At 44.3% G+C, this 24,128-nt stretch overlaps 1 protein-coding gene across 1 annotated transcript in view; it reads right to left on the bottom strand.

Moving 5' to 3' along the window:
• The window catches only part of LOC131190378 (uncharacterized), a 147,154-nt gene that overhangs the window by 93,412 nt on the left and 29,614 nt on the right, over positions 1 to 24,128 (bottom strand). Inside the window, exons 8-12 of the mRNA XM_058167698.1 lie at positions 22,053 to 22,184; positions 18,620 to 18,709; positions 14,749 to 14,889; positions 12,248 to 12,345; positions 11,456 to 11,567 (exon numbers count right to left, since the gene is read on the bottom strand). Coding sequence (XP_058023681.1) covers positions 11,456 to 11,567; positions 12,248 to 12,345; positions 14,749 to 14,889; positions 18,620 to 18,709; positions 22,053 to 22,184 — 573 coding nt within the window. The remainder of the gene's footprint in view (positions 1 to 11,455; positions 11,568 to 12,247; positions 12,346 to 14,748; positions 14,890 to 18,619; positions 18,710 to 22,052; positions 22,185 to 24,128) is intronic.

The raw sequence follows: 24,128 nt of genomic DNA, 5'->3' as shown, positions 1-24,128 counted from the left end.
GGACAGGAACGATAGGCACGTTTGTGCGCTTATGCACGCCCCTTATGGTCCTCTTAGGAATGGGGTGAGGTCAATAGTAGAAAGTTTTTGGTTAAAGCTTTTAGGATTATGAGAAGAGACCACAGAGTCAGGTAAAGTATTCCAAGCACTGATGATTCTGTTACAGAAGTCATATTTTCTGCAATCTAGATTAAAGCGGTTGACATTAAGTTTAAATCTATTAGTTGCTCTAGTATTATTGCAATTAAAGCTGAAGTAGTCTTTGACAGGAAGGACATTACAATAGATGATTCTGTGAGTTAAACTTAGGTCTTGTCGAAGGCGACGGAGTTCCAAGTTTTCTAAGCCTAGGATTTCAAGTCTGGTGGGATAAGGTATTTTATTGTTTTCAGAGGAATGGAGAACTCTTCTTGTAAAATATTTCTGGACACGTTCAATTGTATTGATGTCAGAGATGTGGTGAGGGTTCCAAACAGGCGAGCTGTATTCTAGAATAGGTCTGGCAAATGTTTTATATGCTCTGGTTAGTAGTGTGGTGTTTTTGGAAAAGAAGCTACGCAAGATTAGGTTTACAACTCTTAGAGCTTTTTTTGCTATGTAGTTGCAGTGGGCTTTGGCACTTAGATCATTTGACATGAAAACTCCAAGGTCTTTAACGGGATGGGTGTCGTCTGTAAGGTAATGTCCATCTAGTATGTACTTAGTGTTTGGGTTCTTTTTTCCTACATGTAAGACTGAGCATTTGCTGGTTGAAATTTGGAGCTGCCAATTTTTAGACCAAGCGGTTAGATGGTCAAGGTCATTTTGAATGATAGAAGTATTGTCTGTAGTGTTAAATAGTTTGACATCATCAGCAAAGAGAACACAATTACTTGAGATTTGGTCACAAAGATCATTAATGTATAGTATAAAGAGTGTTGGTCCAAGGACGCTGCCTTGAGGAATGCCACTCTTGACAGGAACAGGATTTGATAAAGCATTGCCAATTTTGACCACTTGTTGTCTGTTAGACAGAAAAGCAGATATCCATTTGTGAAGGGGTCCTGAGATGCCATAGGATATTAGTTTTAGGAGAAGTTTATCGTGTACTACTGAGTCAAAAGCTTTGCAGAAGTCTATGTAGATTGCATCTATTGATTTGCCTTGATCAAGATTTGTAATCCATATGTTTTTACAGTGGAGAAGTTGTAAGATACATGATAATTGCAGAGCCTCCATTTTCTTTTTCTACTGTAAAACACTGCATGGAGGGGGCCTTCGTGCCCTCTAAGGCTGGTTGTTTTTTGCAGAGTACCCAAATTATGTAACAGGTGTGGGAGGGGCAGGATGGGATGGGCAGGGTCAGCCAGTCCTTGCAATTTACCGGTTCAGCGAACCAGATTAAAATTAACATCCGCTTTGCCCGAACCGGTCCGAACCGGTTGAATTCCACCCCTGGTATATTTTAACCATGATTTTATTAAATCGTGGTTAAAATCATGCAGGCCTTCCTGTAGAGAGAAGGGTCACTAGATGATGATCTCTGAGATCGCTTCCAACTCTAAGCCATTATTAGATTGTGATGATTTAATGTTGGAAGGAATCTCAGAGGTCATCAAGTGAGCCTTCTTTTTTCTACAAGATGGCCACCACTTGTCCTTTGAGGTAGATCAGGTGAGGAAGCGGACATTGGAAGAATCCAGGAGTGCTACTTTATCCCTATAAAGCCGTGTTTCTCCACTTCGGCAACTTTAGGATGGGTGGACTTCAACTCACCCACAATTCCCCAGTCAGCAGGTATTGGGGATGCTGGTGTACCGGCTGGAGAATTCTGGGAGTTGAAGTCCACCCATCTTAAAGTGCCAAGGTTAAAACAAAACGCCTGTTGTAGAATATAATCACAGAATCTTGAAAGCCCTTGCCATTTCTTATATGAAAACACAATCATAGTGATGTTATTCTAAGTCCCCTTGTCACGTCTCCCCTTTTCTCCGGACTGAGTTGCCTTTCATTTTTTTCCCTTGAGGGCTCTTGTCTACTTTCACCCAGGTGTTTTCCACCTGTTCCCCTCTGTCTGTCTGTCTGTCTGTCTGTCTGTCTGTGTATCAACAAAATGGAAGAAAATGAAACTGAGGGCAGGCATTGAAACATGTAGGGTAGACGTACTGAAGAAAACCAATACCTTCCCCAAGATATCCTCATTAATCTCCTGGCCAACCAAACAGGAAATAATACACCAGGAGTTTTGCTGAATCAGGCAGGTAAACATTCAGATGGACTTTGCCACAAGGAAGCAAGTACTGATTGCCTCTCTAATGACCATTCTTTTTTTACATTGGCATGTAAGCACTTTCCACTAGGGTTGAGGTTACACTGGCTTTTGCATGACGAGATGCATTAGAAATGTAGAAGGGGGGGGTGGACGGGACGGCAGGCTTCTGGTGGTTTTATGAGGGAGAAATGGGCCTTGAAGCTTGAGACCAGAAGGGGGTCAAATGGGCCTTAAAGTTTGAATCAAGCCACCCAATGTCATTTTGGGTAGTGAGATGGGTGGCATATAAATTTAATAAACCCACAAATACAATCCCCTGACTCTAAAAATGCAAAAAAGGATAAGCGGTTGTGGAATAGTTAATCCTATCTATCCTAAGTAGGTTAGAAGACCCATAGAATACAGCAGTGGTGAAATTCAATTTTTTTTTACTACCAGTTCTGTGGGCGGGGCTTGGTGGGCGTGGTGTGGCTTGGTGGGCGTGGCAGGGGAAGGACACTGCAAAATCTCCATTCCCACCCCACTCCAGGGGAAAGATAATGCAAAATCCACATTCCCTCCCCCTCCTGGGGGAAGGATCAGTGGTGGGATTCAACCAATTCGCACCACTTCAGGAGAACCAGTTGTTAACTTTCTGAGCAGTTTGATGAACTGGTTGTTGGAAGAAATCATTAGGGCAGAGAACCGGTTGTTAAATTATTTGAATCCTACCACTGGGAAGGATATTGCAAAATCTCCATTCCCACCCCACTCTAGAGTCAGCCAGAGGTGGTATTTGCAGGTTCTCCGAACTACTCAAAATTTCCGCTACCGGTTTTCCGAACTACTCAAAATTTCCGCTACCGGTTCTCCAGAACCTGTAAGAACCTGCTGGATTTCACCCCTGGAATACAGGTAGTTACTCAACTTACAATAATTCATTTAATGACCGTTCATTAAAGTTGCCTTTTGGGAGAAGAAAGCATCTGTGGGTTTATGACGGTTGCAGCGTCCCAGGGTGGTGCGATCACCTTTTGTGAACTTCTCTTAAACAACCTAACAACTGCAGCAATTTCCTTAACAACCGTTACAAGAAAGGTGGTAAAATGGAGCAAAGCTCACTTAACAACTGTTTCGCTTAGCAATAGAAATTTTGGCTCCACTGCAGTCGTAAATCGAGGATTACCTATATAGGATTAAAGGCTGAACGTGATGCATGAGCCTGTTTTTTAAATCCCTATCTTAGCAAAGCTAACAGCAAATCCACTATTGTGTCTACACACAGTAGGTAGTTCCAAAATGTTCAGTGGAACTAGGACATTTTGCTGCCTGGAAAAAACAGATCATAGATTGTGTCTTACTTCACTTGATTTATAGAAGCCAGCCAGATCTGCAACTGGAACTGAAAGTAACATTGGCAACTGCAAGCAATCCAGCTATGATATAAGTGCTGACCAGTACACTGATTTTTGTGTAAGGTCAGCTGCATTACTGAACTTCAACAGTGCAATTAGGAAACATCCGCAGGATGGTTTCCTAACACATTCATGTTCAAACCCACAGATGCTTTCTTCTCCCAAAAGGCAACTGAACTTTCTTGGCTCTTTCTCTGAAAAGGTTTCGCTTTCTCATCCAAGAAGCTTCTTCAGTTCAGAAAACAACCATGACCTGGATGATTGAGAATCTCCATCCATGTGCAAAACCCATCAGAACATTAGGATAGCCTCCCAAACATGCTAAATCCAATTTTTTGGAGGGGAAAAAGAGAACCCAGCTAAGCCACAAAGGTCCTCACCTAATGGGCAATTACAACTTACAACCACAATTGAGTTCAGAATTTATGTTGCTAAGTGGCCCTTATAGGTCATCTAGTCCAACCCCCCCCACACACACACACACCATCCGCCCAAGCAGGAGAATATGAATCCTTCTATTCCCCATCATTCAGCCAGAACTCAAGAAGCTTCTTGGATGAGAAGCGAAATGTTTTCAAGAAAAAAAACCAAGAAAACCCAGCTGCCTTTTAGAAAAGCACCTTTGGGACTTTGGAGGTAAAGGGCAAATCGTTTCATCTACTAACTCTTCCAAGATAGATAAATCAGGGGAGATTCAAATGCTGTAGTCAAGAACCAGGTAGTCCTTGACTTACAACCTTTCATTTAGTGACTATTCAAAAGTTACAATGTGTAATGTATTTGAATTTTTGGGCGGGAAAATACACGTTCCTGATTGGCTGGTGCCTCAGCCAAAACACTATATAAAGAGAGATGTTTGCCTATTGCATTTGCTGGGTTCTCACAATAAACCAAAGAGCTGTTGTCATTCACGTGGTCTCCTGCCTCCTCATTGCCCAGACTTAACACTGGCGACGAAGGTGGGATTTTGAGGACAGTGAGACCCGGAAAGAGCTGAAGGAACAAACTTAGTTTCAAACCCAGCCAGTTGTTGAGGGTGGCCGTGTAGCGATGTCTAGCTATACCCCGCCAGCGCCATTCGACCCCGCCAAAGAGAAATGGGGGTCATACATGGCTCACTTCAAATGCTTTCTCGAAGTGAACAAACTGCAAAGAGTGTCGGATAATCGGAAGCGTGCATACTTCCTGAGCCACTGCGGACCAGAAGTCTCCGATACCGCTGAATCGCTGTCGGAACCAACGCCGGTCCAGTCGGTACCGTGGCCTGTGCTCCAGACAACGCTCCGAGCGCACTACGCCCCAGTGCCATCGAAGTTCGTGCAAAGGTTTGAACTGAGGCAAAGAGTTCAACGCGAGGGCAAATCGATCAACGTGTATATGGCCGCATTGAGGAAAGCTGCGACCCATTGTGAGTACAGGGACTTGGAGGACACCCTACTAGAACAACTCATTTGTGGAGTCAGGGACATCCGGCTGCAGAGACGGCTACTCTCGAAAAGCAACCTGACCCTAACGATAGCCCTCGATGAGGCCAGGGCACACAAGATGTCCACCAAAGCGTCAGAGACCTTGCAAAAGCCGAACACGCCAAACTCCGCAGCGAAGGCGACACCAGTCCACAGCGAGGAGATCCAGGTGGAATGGGAAGGAGAAGATGAAGAAGAGGTATTCCAAACCGGGAGACCGGGAGACCGGAGAGAGGCAACCGGGATGAGTGTGTGAGTTGCGGAGGCCAACACCAACGACAAAACTGCCATTTTAAAGATGCCATTTGTCGAAGGTGTGAAAAGAAAGGACACCTAGCTCAAGTTTGCCGAGCCACCCAACCATGCCGCCAAAAATTCAGGACTGATTTCAAACCGGCCAATCAGCAAAGCTCCAGTTCCGCAAGATGGCCAGCGATTGGGCAATTCAAAAAAGGCGCAAAGTCAAACCACACAACCGTACGAGTGGGCCATGCATCAACACGACTGGAAAAAAGGATATTCACCAGGACCTACATAGAAGGAGTATTGTGTAAAATGAAGGTGGACACCGGATCGTCAATTACAATAATGTCCTGGGACACGATTACCAAAAATCTACCAAAAATCGCAAAGCACCAACTGCAGCCACAGAAGCTGAGAGTACAAGACTACCAGGGAAACCGGATCCCTGTTCGAGGCACCACAATGGTTCGAGTGAGATATGGACGGTTCAACAAATCCCTACCGATCACCATAGTCGATGGAGACCTGCCCAGCTTGCTGGGTCTCGATTGGTTCCGAGCCCTGGGAATGGGCATCACCGGAGTTCACAGCGTCGGTGGTGACTTAAAGGAGGAGCTGTTGCAGGAGTTTGAGGACGTTTTCCAGGACAGCCTGGGCAAGTATGTGGGGATGCCCATCTCGTTTAATTTAGACCCCCAGGTAGCCCCGATTAGACTGAAGGCAAGGAGGGTTCCGTTTGCCCTAAAGCCCAAAATCGATAAAGAGCTAGACAAACTAGTAAACCAGGGCATATTAGTTCCCGTGGACCACGCAAAGTGGGAAACGCCAATAGTGACCCCAGTCAAGCCAGACGGATCTGTCCATATCTGTGATGATTATAAGGCTATGCTTAACAAAGCACTGCAAAAGAGTGCTTACCCAGTCCCCATCGTGCAACATCTGCTGCACTCGCTAGGACCAGGACGAATTTTTGCCAAACTTGATTTAGCACAGGCTTATCAACAGCTACCTGTTGACAGCGAAACAGCCGAAGCACAAACAATTGTCACACATAGGGGCGCTTTTAAATGTACTCGACTACAATTCGGAGTTAGTGTAGCGCCTGGCTTATTTCCAAACCTAATGGAACGGCTTTTGCAAGGTCTACCTGGAGTAGTCCCCTATTTTGACGATGTATTGGTATCAGCCAAAGACTTAGGGGAACTAAGAGACAAATTGCGAAGGGTTCTGGAAAATTTTAAAACTGCGGGACTTAAGGTCAAACTTAACAAATGCCAAATCGGAGTAGAATCTGTAGAGTTTTTGGGATATCGCATAGATAAGGAAGGCATTCATCCTACAGAAAGCAAGGTGCGAGCAATAAGGAAGGCTCCACCCCCAAAAAACAAAGCAGAGTTACAAGCATTTTTGGGACTATTAAACTTCTATCCGGTTTTTTAAAAAAATAAGGCAACTGTGGCTGAACCACTTCACAAGCTGCTAGCAAAAAACTCTGTGTGGACTTGGGGCAGGAATGAGGCAAAAGCATTTGAAGCGGTTAAGAAGTTATTGTCTAGCGACAATATAATGGAACCTTGCCCCTAGTATTGGTATGCGATGTGTCACCCTATGGAGTAGGGGCAGTCCTCAGCCACAAGTTACCGAACGGAACTGAAGCCCCAATTGCTTATTTTTCCCGCACGTTATCAACAACAGAAAGGAATTATAAATTAGATAGGGAAGCATTAGCCATAGTCTCGGGCGTGAAAAAATTTCACGAATATTTGTTTGGGAGGCAGTTTGAAATCATCACGGACCATAGACCATTGTTGGGACTCTTGGCGGGGGACCGGCCGATACCAGTTGCATTGTCTCCCAGACTGACCCGCTGGACTATTTTCCTGGCAGCATACTCGTACCAGCTGTCTCACCGACCTGGCAAAGACTTGGGACATGCGGATGCTTTACGTAGATGTCCTTTGCCAAATACAATTGAAGATCCAACCCTGGGAATACCGATTTTATTAATTGGCTCTCTGGATTCTGGCCCTGTCACTTCTGCCAAAGTGGCTAAGGCATCTTACAAAGATATTGTTGTCCATATAGTAATTGGCTGGGTGCAGAGAGGATGGCCCGTTGCACTGGGAGAAAAGTTTAAAGAGTTTACAAAAAAGTGTTTAGAACTGTCGGTACAAGGGGGTTGTTTGTTATGGGGGGATAGAGTGATTATTCCGTTGCAGTTACGAAGGCATGTTTTAGAATTGTTACATGTGGGACATCCCGGAATTGTCAGAATGAAAAGTCTAGCAAGGACCTATGTCTGGTGGCCACAGATGGACAAAGACATTAGCGACCGGGTAGGGAAATGCCAAGCCTGCCAGGAATCGAGACCGTTACCCCCTACAGCCCCAGTAAGGGAGTGGGAAAAGCCCCAGGGACCTTGGTCAAGAATTCACATAGATTTTGCAGGACCCTTTCACGGACAAACATTCTTGATGGTTGTAGATGCCTACTCGAAGTGGTTGGAGATAATTTTAATGAAAACCACGACAGCAGAAGCTGTAATCAGAGTATTACGGCGACTCTTTGTGACACACGAGTTGCCAGACATCCTAGTGTCAAACAATGGGCCGCAATTCACGGCCACTCAATTCGAGGGGTACTTGGCCGGAGTGGGCATCCGCCATGCCCTCTCGACGCCTTTCCATCTGGCTACGAATGGCCTTGCAGAACGTTTTGTATACAGTGCCAAGGAGGCACTATCAAGAATTAGCCCAGGGGATTGGCAAACCAAAATTGACACTTTCCTGGCAGCGCAACATGGGACACCTTGTGTAACCACCGGCCGCACCCCAGCAGAGCTATTAATGGGTAGGAGGCTCCGGTGCCCCTCAGACAGAATAAATCCGACATACTCCCCTGATGGGTATCGAGCTACAAGGGACGGAACCAGACAAATGGTCGCAGGCGACCTTGTGTGGGCACACAACTACAGTGAGGGTCCCTCATGGTTAGGGGGGAAGATTGTAGGGGTGACAGGTCCCAAATCATATTTAGTGGACATGGGGGATGGCAGAGTTTGGAAACGCCATATAGACCAATTGCGGAAAAGAATGCAAACAAATCTAGAAACCAAACAACCAGACCCTGACTACCAAACATTTGAATAGCTCAGACCCGAGGCGATCGGAGGACTTATCTGAGAATGAAAAAGTCCAGCACCGCCACACAATTCCTCCAGAAGACAGCAGGGACGAATCTGCCAATAATCCAGGGCCGGAGGGCCAAAGGGAGGAGCTGGGAGGAACATATAGTCCCTCCGACCAGCTCGACTCCCCTCCAGGGAATGATTTGCGCAGGTCAGAAAGAGTTAGGAGACGCCCTGTCTACCTGCGTGACTACGTGTGCAAATAACATGCAAATTTTATGTAAAAAGGAGCTAAGTGTTTTCTGGGAGGGGAGGAGTGTAATGTATTTGAATTTTTGGAGGGAAATTTGGGCGGGAAAATACACGTTCCTGATTGGCTGGTGCCTCAGCCAAAACACTATATAAAGAGAGATGTTTGCCTATTGCATTTGCTGGGTTCTCACAATAAACCAAAGAGCTGTTGTCATTCACGTGGTCTCCTGCCTCCTCATTGCCCAGACTTAACACAATGACACTGAAGAAAGTGATTTACAACCGGTCCTTGCACTTGTCACCATTGCAGCATCCCCATGGTCATGCAATCAGAATTCAGGCACATGGCAATCGGCATGTATTTACAACAGTTGACGTACAGGTAGGTAGTCCTCGACGTACGACCGCAATTGAGCCCAGAATTTCTGTTGCTAAGCGAGACATTTGTGAAGCGAATTTCCCCCCAATTTTATGACCTTTCTTGCTATAGCTGTGAAGTGAATCCCTGCCGTTGTTAAGTTAGTAACCTGGTTGTTAAGTGAACCTGGCTTCCCCCTTGACTTTGCTTGTTGGAAGGTCGCAAAAGGGGACCACATGACCTTGGGACACTGCGGCCGTCATAAATATGAGTCAGTTGCCTCACGTCTGAATTTTGATCACATGAGCATGTGGGATACTGCAATGGTTTTACGTGTGAAAAGCAGTCATAACAATCTCTTTTTCCAGGGCCACTGTAATTTTGAACGGTCGCTAAACGAACCGTTATAATTTGAGGACTACCTGTATATTCTCTGCTACTGGTTGCAGTATCCCAGGGTCATGTGATCACCCTTTGTGACTTTTCCATCCAGCTTCCAACAAGCAAAGTCCATGGGAGAAAACAGATTCGCTTAATGACTGCAACGGTTACAACAGTGGCAACACAGGTGGTAAAATCAGGTGCGATTCACTTAACAACTGCCTTGCTTAGTAGATGCAGAGATTCTGTTCCCAATTGAGGTTGTAGCTCGAAGATTACCTGTACACTTCTCACTCTGCCTATTGTTAGGCTTGGTCCTATATTCTATATCAGGGATCTCCAACCTTGTCAACTTTAAGCCTGGCAGACTTCAACTCCCAGAATTCTTTGCTGGCTGGGGATGTCGTGTCCCACTCCTCCGCTGACGGCCAGGTCGGGGAAGTCCGTATCAAACGTGCCTCTGCAGCTCTGCCAAAGTCCTATCAGAGTTCTCAAGGCAGGCAGGAGACCAGGAAGTGACTTCAGCAATCCAAGTTAGACTTTGCCTGACTCAGAGAATGCCAGAAAGCAGATCCTTTATATAGGCCATGGGGTGTGGCTCCATGACTCAGCACTTATCCAGGCCTGCCCCTCCCTTCCTTTTGGTGACGTCGCCTCTCCATTCTCCGGAAGCGTGTGTCTATCCATTGCATCGTTTCGTCTCCAGCTGTTGGTAATCTCAGCTCGTGGCTGGCTTCAGGCGCACATGCTATCGGAGGGAGGTTTGTTTGTTCGGCCTGTCCGGGCATGGTGCCAGGGCTGGGGGCTGGAGGCATGCCAGGACATTCTTCCGAACTATCAGCGTCTGGCAGGAGATAAGAGGGGCCCGGCTGCGGCAGGGGGAGCGAGCGAGACACAACAGGGGAATTCTGGGAGTTGAAGTCCGCCAGGCTTAAAGTTGACAAGATTCGTGATCCCTCTTCTATATCACCCAGTTCAAGCAAGCAGCATTCAAGCAGCATTACATATTTTCTTTGCTTCTTCCCTCCAATCCTCTGTTCTTTCTGCTCAGTTAAATTTTAGACTGTTATTCCTTTAGGGTTTTCTGTGTTCTTGTCCTCTGGAGATGTCCCAGGTATGTTGATGGAGCTACATACAAATCAAGGCAGAATCCAGCATTTCATACTGGAATGGGTGTTTCTGAAATTCTATCCCCAACTAAATGCAGGAAAATAATGCCTCAGAAATCCCTGAAGAAGGCTATCCAGATATGCAAGCAAAATGTTGGAGATGTAATTGTGATGATGCTACATATTTTCACATTTGGTGGACTTGTAAGGATATAAAGGCCTTTTGGATAAAAATTTGGTGGATCTTACAAAATGTTTTGAAAAAGAAAATAAAGTTCCTGCCGCAATTTTTTTTGTTGGGAATTATTACGGATTGTACAGTAATTGAGACTAAATTGATTTTAAATCTAATAACAGCAGCAAGATTACTAATAGGACAATACTGGAAGAAAAAAGAAGTACCTACAATAGAAGAATGGATATTGAAGGTTGCCAATTTGGCTGAGATGGCGAAGATATCAGCCTTTTTGAAAGACAATACACAAGAAAGATACTTAAAGGAATGGAAAAAATGGATTGACTATATTCAACGTAGATATCAGACTAAGAGTTATCAGACTGTTTTTGAATGATTATGATGTATTATTTTTGATTGTTTTCGGGGGAAGTTAGGAATTGATGATTGTAGGGGTATAATTAAGTTGGGATGAAATTTTTTTAGCATATGTTTGTTTTATTTTTAACTATACCTTGTGTTCGTTCCGGGAAGTCGGGGGGGGGGGGGGGGTTGTGAAGGGAGGGGGAGAGGGGGGGGAAGGGGGGAAAATTTTGTAAAACTTTTTGAATAAAAAGAAATCCCTGAAGAAGGCAAGACCCCAAAGCTATGCTGGAACCACGATAGAATGCATGCTTTCTTTTAAATGTAGTATCTTACCCAGAACCACGATCCAATTAGACGTATCTTTCAAGTGGTTGAAGCAGTGAGCCGCTGTTAGAACCCAGGTATTGGAAATCAAGGCCCCTCGGCAAGTAGAATCCCTATGATGCTAGGGCAAAAATGAAATACAATATAACCAGGTTAGCACCTCAGAATTACGTTCTAGGTCAGGGGCATCAAACTCGATTTGAGGGCCGTATCAGGGTTATGTTTGAACTCTGGGGGGGGGAGTGGCCAGAGTGGGCATGGCCAGCTCGATGTCACTCATCGAGGTGCCGTTTTTCATAACGACGGACCACCCAGATTCCATTTTCGCTGGCAGACGGCTGCAGGAGGTCGTCGCGGCCTATAACGAATATCGGGCGGGCCACACGCAGCCACCTTGAGCGCTGCTTTTGCTGGCAGAGTGTTGCAGGAGGCCGTCGCAGCCCAAAATGGAGCCCTGGCGGGCCGTGCGCAGTCCTCTCAAGCTCCGTTTTCACTGGCAGAGGCACCGCGGGCCAGTCCTTCACTATTTCCAGAGTGGGCCCGCAGGCCAGATCTAAGCACCACCCCCTGAGCTGGATCCGGCCTGTGGGCCTTGAGCTTTGCACCCCTCTTCTAGGTCATCTTTCCTTGACTGAGGGGCTGTCCAGATTCCCATCCCATCAACAGAACCAAATATCGGGGTTAAAACAAGTTAATTGCCGGTGGGGCCGCATTCCTGTAAGCCCCTACAGAAATCTGGGAAGAGGAAAGCGATCGGAATGACTTGGGCGGCCGTGGCGGAGAAGGACAGTCTGTACTCACTGTGTTTTGGAGACGCACATGCCAAGGGTTCTTCTGATCCCACCTTGCACTATCCGAGTAGTTTGCCAAACCACAAATGGCCTCCAAATCTCTAGGATCTAAGATGGTTAGAAAGTTAATGAATCTGGGAGAAAACTGATTATCATCAATCTTGCCATTTGCCACCCTTATTTGTGTGTTCTTTCTACACAAATGTCTATGGAGATCCAGGTCATGGTTGTCCCAAAGGTGCTTTTTCAAAAGACAATTGGACTTGATTTTTCCTTGGAGATGTTTCACTTCTCATCTAAGAAGCTTCTTCAGTTCTGACTAATAATGGAGGATGGAAGGTTTTATACTGACTGCAAGGAATATCAACCCTTCCCTCCTCCACCATTCAGTCAGAACTGAAGAAGCTTCTTGGATGAGAAGCGAAACATCTTCAAGGAAAAACAAGAAAGCCCAGTCGGCTTTTGAAAAAGCACCTTTGGGATTTTCTACATAGAAAATTTCACGGTCTATCACTCTTTCAGCAGAACCAACCCGATGTGCCTTCTGTCCAAAGGCTCCCGCTGGCTTTGTTTATTGGCAAAATTTCTCATGTTACCAGAAACGAGGTTCTGAGATTAGTTTTGCATGTGGTAAAAATCAACCCCTTTTTATGTCAATACTTTGGGGGGGGGTGTACTTGTGTGCATCCATGCCTTTGAGTCAGTGTCCTGACATCAGGGCCTCTGGTGGCTCAGCAGACTAAGTCTGTCTGTTATTAACACAGCTGCTTGCAATTACTGCAGGTCCAAGCCCCACCAGGCCCAAGGTTGACTCAGCCTTCCGTCCTTTATAAGGTAGGTAAAATGAGGACCCAGATTGTTGGGGGCAATAAAAGTTGACTTTGTATATAAATATACAACTGGATGAAGATTATTGCTTAACACAGTGTAAGCCGCCCTGAGTCTTCGGAGAAGGGCAGGATATAAATTCAAATTTTAAAAAAATGGAAATTCCAGATTCCATTATGTCGGAGATCAAGGCAATTGTAGCCAGAATATCTGGAAGGACGTTAGGCAGGGAAGGCCTGCTTAGTCTTAAGAGCAAATGAAGATGGTATGTCTCTACTCGTTGTCGTCCTAGTGACCAGCTCACCTTTGAAAGACAACAGTTCTGACCAGGAAGATGACATGCTGGAAGCTACCCAGCCATACTGTGAGGAGCCCGAGCAAGTCTCAGCAGAGCCCCGCGATGCCTTGGCCGGCAAAAAGAAGCTGGACCCAGAACGGCTTGTCCAGAACCAACCCGAAGAGGACAAATGTTTTGAGCAGGTGCCTCAGCCTGACTTCCCAGCTGCCACCTCTCCAGGAGAAGAAACCACCTCCATTCTTCCAGGAGACAACCTTCCACCTCAGGCTGTGGAGATGCCCTCTATGCAGTCCTCCTTGCAGACACCAGAGGGCGCCCCTGAAGAGGAAACTCAGCCTGTCCGCTCTGTGCAAATTCCCCTTGTGGTCAGCAAGGGGACCTTGACTTCACAGGAAGAGAAGAGGGTGGAGGTGCAGGAAAGTGGAAGCCCTCCTTCAGATATAAATTCAAATTTTTAAAAAAGTGTCAATTCCTGCAACTACCTGGACTAGTCTTTGCAGATTCGTTGGCAAGGTTTTTCGGAAGTGATTTGCCACTGACAGCATCACGGGGCTGAGAGAAAGTGACTGACCTAAGCTCACCCAGCTGGTTTCGTGCCCAAGATGAAATTAAAACTCAGAGTCCCCAAGCTTCTAACCTGGTGCCTTAACCAGTGCACCAAGCTGCCTCTCTTCTTTCACATTTACACAATGCATTTCCAACACTGCGAAAAGCTGGTTTCATTTCTATTTTGTTCTGGATCTTATTACCTGCTTTGCATAAATAAAAATGATTCAAAATACGAAAACACTGAATCGTCTACAACGGAACAAATAGAAACATAAAACAAGGGAGAAGTTATACAGGAAGGACTGTTCACATACAGGCTGGAACTATCTACACGTAACGATAGCACTTAGACTTATATATCACTTCGTAATGCTTTATAGCCCTCTCTAAGCGGTTTACAGAATTAGCACATTGCCCCCAACAATCTGGGTCCTCATTTTACCGACCTCAGAAGGATGTAAGGCTGAGTCAACCTTGAGCCTGGTGACATTCGAACTGCTGGCACCGGGCATAGTCAGCCTGCAATACTGCATTCTAACTACTGCACCAATGTGGCTCTTCAGTCCTCATAACTATACATTTAGCGACCGAAGTTAAAACGAAACTGAATTTTAATATTAATATTTATTACCTTAATATTGTAATATTTGATCTTGTTGTTTTTAGTTTGCTTACAGCAAAGTTTACTGTAAGCCGCCTGGAGTTGCCTCTGGGTGAGATGGGCAGCATGTATATATTCCCACAAGCATAAGACTGAACATTGGGTAGATGCACCAACCCTTTGCCCCTTTCCCCTTGCACGCCTGTCGCTGGTAAACAAGATAGATCCTACACACCCAACAGATCTTCAAAAGCATTCTTGAGTTCCTGTGGATTTTCCATCACAAAGACGTGCCTTTCCCCTGGCTTCTTTGATGCAATCTCATTCATGGCACTCAAGTCAACATCGAGGTTCCCAATGCCAAAAACATAGATATCTGAATGAAACAACAACAACAGGACATGCACCGATGATGTTACCTAGTTGGGTAATGAAATGCCCGCAAGAAAACAACCAAGGGCCCTTCGAAAGGACATATGTTAACATGGAATATTCTGGAAGAGAAGACAGTGTAGGGTTTCCTGCCTGGGCAGGAGATTGGACTAGAAGACCTCCAAGGTCCCTTCCAACTCTGTTGTTGTTGTTGTTGTTGTTGTTGTTGTTGTTGTTATTATTATTATTATTATTATTATTATTATTATTATTATTATTATTATTATTACAGGACAGTCCCTGAATCAAGGGATTTGTTCAGATTTATCAAGCCAGTTAAGTAGCAAGGACGAATGGGCTGGATCAGTGGTGAAATTCAATTTTTTTTACTGCCGGTTCTGTGGGCGTGGCTTGGTGGGCATGGCAGGGGAAGGACACTGCAAAATCTCCATTCCCACCCCACTCCAGGGGAAGGATACTACAAAATCTCCATTCCCTCCCCACTCCAGGGGAAGGATACTGCAAAATCTCCATTCCCACCCCACTCCAGGGGAAGGATACTGCAAAATCTCCATTCCCTCCCCACTCCAGGGGAAGGATACTGCAAAATCTCCATTCCCTCCCCACTCCAGGGGAAGGATACTGCAAAATCTCCATTCCCACCCCACTCTGGGGCCAGCCAGAGGTGGTATTTGCCGGTTCTCTGAACTACTCAAAATTTCCACTACCGGTTCTCCAGAACCTGTCAGAACCTGCTGAATTTCACCCCTGGGCTGGATGCACTGAAAGCCATATGAAATAAGAAAAATAAGAGCTTGACTCTTTAGAATTCATTTTGAGGGAAACTAAAGCAGACAGATTTCCAGCAAACCTGAGGTGAATCCAGCAGGGGGTTTTATACTATATTCTAAGATCTCTGAGAACATTTGCAGTGACTTAAAATTGTGTTACTTTCCTCTGTGGGTTGCTCAGGAAAATACCTTAACTGAAATTACTTTTCCTGGAGAGATGCAGGAGTGATTGCATTTTCTGTTTTCAATTATTGCTGCATGAATGACTTGCCTGGCTTTTTAACAATTGCTCCTGCTGTTTTCCAGCAGCAGCAGCTTTTTTCCCCAATTGCTCTATTTTGGGCGGCCTCTTTAATCTTGAGTTGTTTCTTCTAGTGTAGTGTGTTAGTCATAGATGAGCTGCTAAATTACTTACTTCCCTATTGGCTCTAACTGGCAACATGTCTCTTGGATGTTAAGACAAGGATTGGCTAACAAATTTATAAATGAATGAATGAATGAATTTTAAGATATACAAATTTATAAATGAATGAATGAATGAATGAATGAATATTAAGTTATACTAATTTATAAATGAATGAATGAATGAATGAATATTAAGATATTTAAATTAATAGTTGGACTAAATGAATGAATGAATGAATATTAAGATATTTAAATTAATAGCTGGATAAATAAATAATGAATGAATGAATAAATACTAAGATATTTAATTTAATAGCTGGAACAGTAAAATGGATAATGAGCCACAACAAACGGTGATAGTTGATTGGTTGGAGAATGCCAGCTCTTGCATGAGGCAACCTAGGTTATGATTGGTTACTGGGTGTAAAGGGGGAAGGTTCCCTTCCCCCCCACCGCCTTTTTCTTCTGTGTGCCCTGTATGTTCTATGATGCTCCTGTTTGCCTGACTATCTTGACTGATATACATATAGATGTTAAATGTATTTATTTATTTTTTAAAATGTTTGTGTCTACGTCTGTGACTTCATTCGGATACCTGCTGTGCAATTCCCTGACAATAAATAAATAAAATCTTCACATTTCTTAGAGCAGGAGTCTCCAACCTTGGTAACTTTAAGCCTTGGAGGACTTCAACTCCCAGAATGCCCCAGCCAGCTTTGCTGGCTGGGGAATTCTGGGAGTTGAAGTCCTCCAAGGCTTAAAGTTGCCAACGTTGGAGACCCCTGTCTTAAAGAGCATTTACCACAGGTTACTTACTCCCTGAGCTACAGCCTTCCGACAGTGGAAAGTGAAAGTGAAAATGAAAGTAAAGGTTTTCCCCAGAAAGTAGAAAGTGGTGCTTTACAGTGAAGGCTGATCTCAGCTTCTCATGATAACACTTGGATTTTGTTAGAGTGCGGTCAGGGTGAAGAATTGATGTTTGATTTATCTAGAAGTAGCAATCTTAGAGAAGCAATGAAGTCAGATATGAGAGGTAACCTGGGAAGAAAAGCATTTCAAGAGGAGGAAAAAATGATTTATTGAGGATCCCCTCATAACAATCAGAGAAAATTAACTCTGGTAGCTTTATAAAGGCTACAAGAACATTTGTTTTTCTTTGCGTTGCGAACTCTAGGCCCCAGCAACTAAGCTATACAGGTATTCCTCTACTTATGACCAAAGCTATAACTGAGCCAAAAAGGGGGGGCTTGTGACCCAGATTCAAAGTTCTGACAGTCACACAGTTGTGTGATGAAACTTCAGGCACTGGGCAATATGGTCACATATACAGCCCTTTGCAAAGTCCCGCAGCCACGTAATCACATTTTATGACAATTTTGACTGGTGCTTACTTTTAGTTTTGAGCAAAACTGCACCCATAGTGAACCACTACCTCACTTAAGGACCACAGCTTTGGCCTAATGACCATGGCATTGTGATCCCTCCCTTGGACGACTGACACTTCCTCAGAGGCCGGCTCGAGGGAGAATGAGCTCATTCCTGGCATGTCAGGAACTGGGTTAATTAATGACTCTGAATTGCTGGCCGAAAGGGATTTACAGGGGGCTTTGGCTGGGGACAGTTTGCAGGTCACTGAAGAGGAGGAGCTGTCTTCCATATTGGATCCGAGAGCACGCAGGGCAGAGAAAAGACAAGAGCAAAGGAGATCTGCCAGATTATTCGGCAGAAGGCGTCTCCCGTCTTGATGGACTGCACCGGAAAGCTATTTATCATGGCAGGCAAAGGGAAGCATTGCTGGGAACAACGTGTTTGTTTTGTGGCTGTGTATTTATTCGTGCTTTCTGTTTGACTTTGTGCCTTGGAGACTCTGAACTTCTCTTGCCAAGTGAACTCTCGTGGTTGTACTTTCAGTTTTGCCTGCTGGCTTTAAGTTTGTTTGGTGGACTTACTTGTTGGAGCAACCTTTTATGGACTACTGGCAATCGCATTGTGGACTAACTTTGGTCTGCTTGTGGGTGGCTTTATTTGGGGCAGTCCTGAGGCTGGGTGAAGGGAATTGCTGGGGAACATTAATAAACTCTGTAAAACAGGGGTCTCCAATCTTGGTCCCTTTAAGACTTGTGGACTTCAACTCCCAGAGTCCCGCAGCCAGTAAAGCTGGCTGAGGAACTCTGGGAGTTGAAGTCCACAAGTCTTAAAGGGACCAAGGTTGGAGACCCCTGCTGTAAAACACACCTACATGTGTGTGTGAGTGAGTGGGGCATCGCAGGCATTTGCTTTATAACCAGTGCAAAAAAGGTCATAAAATTGAGTCAGTCATGTGATCAACTCAAGTTAGGATCATCATGGCATACGTCCATAATGGACAGGCTCCATTAAGGTTATACGTCGAGGATTACCAGTTCAACTGAGCAGTAGTTATACAGACATTCAGCCTGCTGTAGAAAAACAAGATTCTTGATGGAAGGGTTGCTATCCCAATATAACACAATTCATTCTTTTGGGGGGGAAAAATCAAGCATGATTTTCTTGACTCACCAAGATAATCTTTTCGGTTTTCTCTCACATTCAGCAGACCTTCTATTTGGTCCACCACCCTTTTGGGAGAACCTCCAAGATTGGATTTTCCTGAAGACAAAAAGAAAAGAAAAAATTAGAGGATAAAATCAGAGAGTAATTCCAAACACATGTGCTTATGGCAAAACAAGTAAGCCAAGAGGAATAAACTGTGGAAAACTCAAGGATGATCATATTGAATTGGTGTTGTGTTCTTAAATGAAAAACAGAAATAGGCAAGCTAAGAAAAATGAAGGCCTAGCATGGTTTCCTGGGCAGTCCATGACCAAGTAGACCTGTGACTGGACTAAAAACAAGAGAGAATTTTAAAAAATCGCTTTGATTGATAGGCTGGAGCCTCGCTTTGAAACACTAGATTTCAGACTAAATCTCCATCTAGTGGAGGATTTTGAAGGCCACAAGCAGAAGGTGTTTCCATCATAGATGGTCAAAAGAAGGGACTAAGAGAGGGATGGTCCAACAGCTCATCTTAGAACAAAGATGGTAGAACTTTCTGTGCTCCAGAACTGCATTCCAAAATAAAAATAAAAAAATAAAAAATGGTACAGCTGATGTAACTTCCTGCTCCTGTCCCCAAAGTGTTTTTCCATAAGACAATTGGATTTCCTTGGTTTGCTTCTTAGAAAACATTTCACTTCTCTTCCAAGAAATGTCTTCAGTTCTTTTTCAGTTAGAACTGAAGAAGCTTCTTGGATAAGAAGCGAATCATTTTCAAAGGGAAAAAAAAAACCCAAGAAAATCCAGTTGCCTTTTGGAAAAGCAGCTTGGGCATAGCCATGACCTGGATGATTGAGCATCTCCATAGACCAGGGACGAAATCCAGCAGGTTCTAATAGGTTCTGGAGAACCGGTAGTGGAAATTTTGACTAGTTCGGAGAATCAGCAAATGCCACCTCTGGCTGGCCCCAGAGTGGGATGGGAATGAAGATTTTGCAGTATCCTTCCCCTGGAGTGGGGAGGGAATGGGGATTTTGTAGTATCCTTCCCCTGCCATGCCCACCAAGCCACGCCCACACAACCGGTAGTAAAAAAAATTGGATTTCACCACTGCCATAGACATTCCGACTTTTGTCATGTTAAAGTACACACATGCTTAAAACTGGGCAGCAATTTCTGAAACCACAGGAAGCAAACCCTTCTGGGAGGGATCGGTTGTATACTGTACTATAAGATTTATTCTGAAATTATGAGGATTAGGCAGTGGTGGGATTCAGCCAGTTCGCACCACTTCGGAAGAACCGGTTGTTAACTTTCTGAGCAGTTTGGTGAACTGGTTGTTGGAAGAAATCATTAGGGCAGAGAATCGGTTGTTAAATTATTTGAATCCCACCACTGGGATTAGGACTTTCTCCACCCCACCTCCCCCAAACCCTTGGAGAAATGGAGAAGAGAATCAGAAAAATGAGCTCTCCACCTCAGCCAATTCCTGGGTGTTGATTGCTAGTTGAGGAGATGTCCTAGTTCTTTGGTTCCGTTTGTGGCTTGTTGATTGTTCTCTTTTGAATGGTATATAGATGTTTATGTCTATGGGCCTCTTGGTGGCCGATTTGGTCTGAATGTCAGGCTTCCAGAAATTCTCTAGCGTTTTTGGACTTGGCTTAGTCTGGGATGCTCACAGTGGAAACTATGGTTAATTCTGTGTGAGTGTTGTGCAATTAAAGAATTTATCAACATATCTTCTGATTGCTAGTTGGTGTTCATAGATGCACTCTGCTAGTCTCCTGCCTGTTTGTCCTATGTAGTGGTTGTTGCAATCTTTGCAGTAGTGGCCAAAATTGTGGAAACCTTTTGGGAAAAGTGTATTTTTTAGGTTTGATGGCTAATAACACCACTTTTTTGGGGGGGAATTTCAAGATAATCATATTCCACTGCTGGAGTGGCCTGGAAAATAGCCCAGACTTTAACCCAATTGAAAATCTATGGAGCCGACTAAAGAAACTTGTTAGTCAGAAGCGACCCAGCAATAAAACCCAGTTAATAGAAGCAATCATTCAATCTTGGTTTCACATTACAACAGCTGCAGAACTAAAAGACTTGGTTCACTCCATGGGAAGATGTGATAAGGCTGTAATTCATGCTAAAGGTTTACACAACTAAGTATTAACTGACATGGGGATCATTTTTGTATATCTCATTTTTTTATGGTGATAAATTTTGTATCTCTCGTTTTTTCTACGTGTTTCACTTTCCTTCTTTATACTGTAACTGCTATTCTAAGATCAAATCCTTCATAGAAGTTATTGCATTACATTCTCGATTCAATTATCTTTCCAATGATATATAATTTTATGGTACTACTCCCCCCAAAAAAGTGGTGTTACTAGCTAGTTTTAGAAAATACACTTTTTCCAAAAAGTTTCCACAATTTTGGCTACTACTGTATACTGTAGATCAGTGGCTCCCAATCTTTTGGGCCCCAGGGACGGGTTCCATGGAGAGAGATTTTTCTGTGACCAGAGCAGGCATGGTTTCGCATGCTGCCTGCCTCCCACTGATGGGGCTTCACTTGTTTGTGCAGCCCAGTTACTGGCATGCCGCAGACCGTTGCCAGTTTGTGGGGATTTGCATTGGGAACCTCTGCTGTAGATGACTCCTGGGTTATTTTTTTTCTTCTGGGGCTGTTGGGTCTTTTGGTTTATTTAGGATGTTTTAGAGGTCCTTAGTTGGTTTGTGTGGTCCCCTGATGCCATCTGGTTATAAATAGTCTGTTTGTGATTTCTAACATGTCTTTGATGCTTGGCAATGTTATCTTTTTCACAGCTCACGTGATAAGAGCAACACAGTGAGAGCAAACCCCATTCCCTCCTAGAGCTGATGATATTACCTAGCTTGGGTAATGAAACATCCTTCGGGGGTGGGGGAGGGAACACCTGTCAGCTTTGGAAGCCGTATTAACAGCTTCCACGCTGCCACCTTCTTGCGCTTGAGAAATTAGGAGGGGGGATTTAGTAGAGGGAATGTAGTTAGACCAAATAGCATTCTTCTTTTCGGTCAAGGTCATGACATTCCTGCATCTGGCGAAGGAGTGGTTGGAGTGGTGTCTCAAGATGAGACGGATGGTGATTGGGCCATGTGATGGCCTGAGGTGTGCTGGATTTGGGCTTTGATTTACTGAGGGAAAACCCGGAACTCTCAGATTCGGGTTTTCCCAGATGTGCCAGTATAGCTACTCTAATAAATGGGAACTTTGAGAAAATGCCTGTCTCAGAGTTTTTAATTGGAGTTGGGTTTTTCTGAAATGTTGACATCAAGCTCAGACGGCACCAAGGACCCCTCATTTCAACCCTGAACTACAAATAGCTTCCTATATTGCTACAGTAACCATCGCTAGATAGTGAACGAGCTCCACCCCCACAAACAAAACCCCATTTTCAATCTCTCCATTTCTCCTTACCATCTGTAAGCAGAATGATAGCATGGCGGACTTTGCTCCATTGATCTTTTAAAAAAATTTCTTCGTTAATCATCATCTCGTAAACCGCAAAAAGGGCCGCGTAAATGTTGGTTCCCGTTGCATTGCCATGATCTGCAAAAAGGGTTCGATTAGTCTTGAGAGATTCTTCTTTTGAAAGCTCAGTTTCGCTAAGGCTTGAGAGGCTTATACAGGTGGTCCTTGACGTGCAACATTCGTTTAGTGATTGAAGTTAAAATATGACTGGAAAGAAGTGGCTTATGATGGTTTTGCACACTCACAATCATTACAGCATCCCCAGGGTCATGCGATCAAAATTTGGACGCTTGGCAACTGAGTGGTATTTATGACGGTTGCAATGTCTCAGGGGTCATGTGATAGCAATAGAACTTAGACATATACCGCTTCACAGGGCTTTTACAGCCCTCTCTAAGCGGTTTACAGAGTTAGCATTACTTAGAACTTAGAACTAAGGAGAAATTTCCTGACAGTTAGAACAATTAATCAGTGGAACAACTTGCCTGCAGAAGTTGTAAATGCTCCAACTCTGGAAATTTTTAAGAAAATGTTGGATAACCATTTGTCTGAAATGGTGTAGGGTTTCCTGCCTGGGCAGGGGGTTGGACTAGAAGACCTCCAGGGTCCCTTCCAAGTCTGTTGTTGTTGTTGTTGTTATATTATTATTATTATTGTTGTTGTTATTATTATATTGCCCACAACAATCTGGGTCCTCATTTTACCCACCTCAGAAGGAGGGAAGGCTGAGTCAACCTTGAGCCTGGTGAGTTTAGATCTGCTGAACTGCAGCTAGCAGTCAGCTGAAGTAGCCTGCAGTGCTGCACTGCGCGACCTCGGCTCTATATTCCCTTTGGGTGATCCCCTTTGGCGATCTTCTGACAGTCAATGGGGAAGCCAGACTCGCTTAAGAGACGTGTTACTAATTGAACAAGTGCAGGGATTCACTTAACAACTGCGGCAAGGAAGGTCGTAAAATGGGGCAAAACTCACTTAACAAGTGTCTCACTTCGCAACAGAAATTTTGGCCTCAATTGTGGTCGTAAGTCAAGGACTACTTTTTAAATTAGGCATGCAAAAGGACAATAAAGGGCACGATGCAAGAGGCCTAAGAGGGAACTGCAAATAGATAGCATTCCTCAAAAGTTTGTGGTTTTCTTCACTCATGGGAAGAAAAGAGTGGGAAGACCCTGCGTGTTTGAACATGGATGAAAAAGAATGCTGCCGTAAGATTCCAGTTCAACATCTACTTTATAAAACGTTTTGTTTTGTTTTATTTATTTATCCAGCATGTACGGTAGCATCTACAGAGGACATGCTGTGGGGTGAATGCTGCTGATAAAAAAGAAAAGAAAGAAAAAACAAGAAACAACGGTCTCATTTTTTTAAAATGCAAAAAATCCTCACAGCAAACCAACCAATCTGGCTACCTGAGGAGCTGATTGTCAGCCTGATTGTCAAGGTGTCTGTGTCAGCCTTCTCTGATGGACCAGAGAAGAAGCCCCATCAGATGAGCTAATTCCCCTTTACTCTAAGGCAGTGGTAGTCAACCTGGTCCCTACCACCCACTAGTGGGCGTTCCAGCTTTCATGGTGGGCGGTAGACGTTTTGTCCGATACTGAAGCACTTTCCTTTTTTTAATTTAATTGATTTTTTTTTAAATTTTCATAGCATTATTTAAAAACATTTTCATTAGGTTTTCATAAAATTCCCCGTGACAATTTAAATTTCTGAAAATATACTATTTGTATCGCCCGCGCATAAGTTTAGTTCACGTTACGTAAGTGAAACTAAATGGCGCTATGTTGGCGCGACCGCAAACAAAAGAGCCTCGTCCCAGAATAGTCTGTGCATCTCCCCCCACACCACCCAGCTGTAACAGACAAGCAGAGCTGGTAGCCGGCGACCCCCCCCCCCGGCCAAACCCAATCCACGATGCACGAGAGGCATGCGCAGACAACGATACATTCCACATTACTGTGGAATCAGTGGGCAGTTAGAAAATTTTACTACTAACAGAGATACAAAAGTGGGCGGTAGGTA

Source organism: Ahaetulla prasina, chromosome 2 (assembly GCF_028640845.1).
Source record: "Ahaetulla prasina isolate Xishuangbanna chromosome 2, ASM2864084v1, whole genome shotgun sequence".
NCBI lineage: Eukaryota > Metazoa > Chordata > Lepidosauria > Squamata > Colubridae > Ahaetulla > Ahaetulla prasina.
The sequence above is the reverse complement of the archived record's forward strand: the minus strand, read 5'-3'. Positions and strand labels throughout refer to the sequence as shown.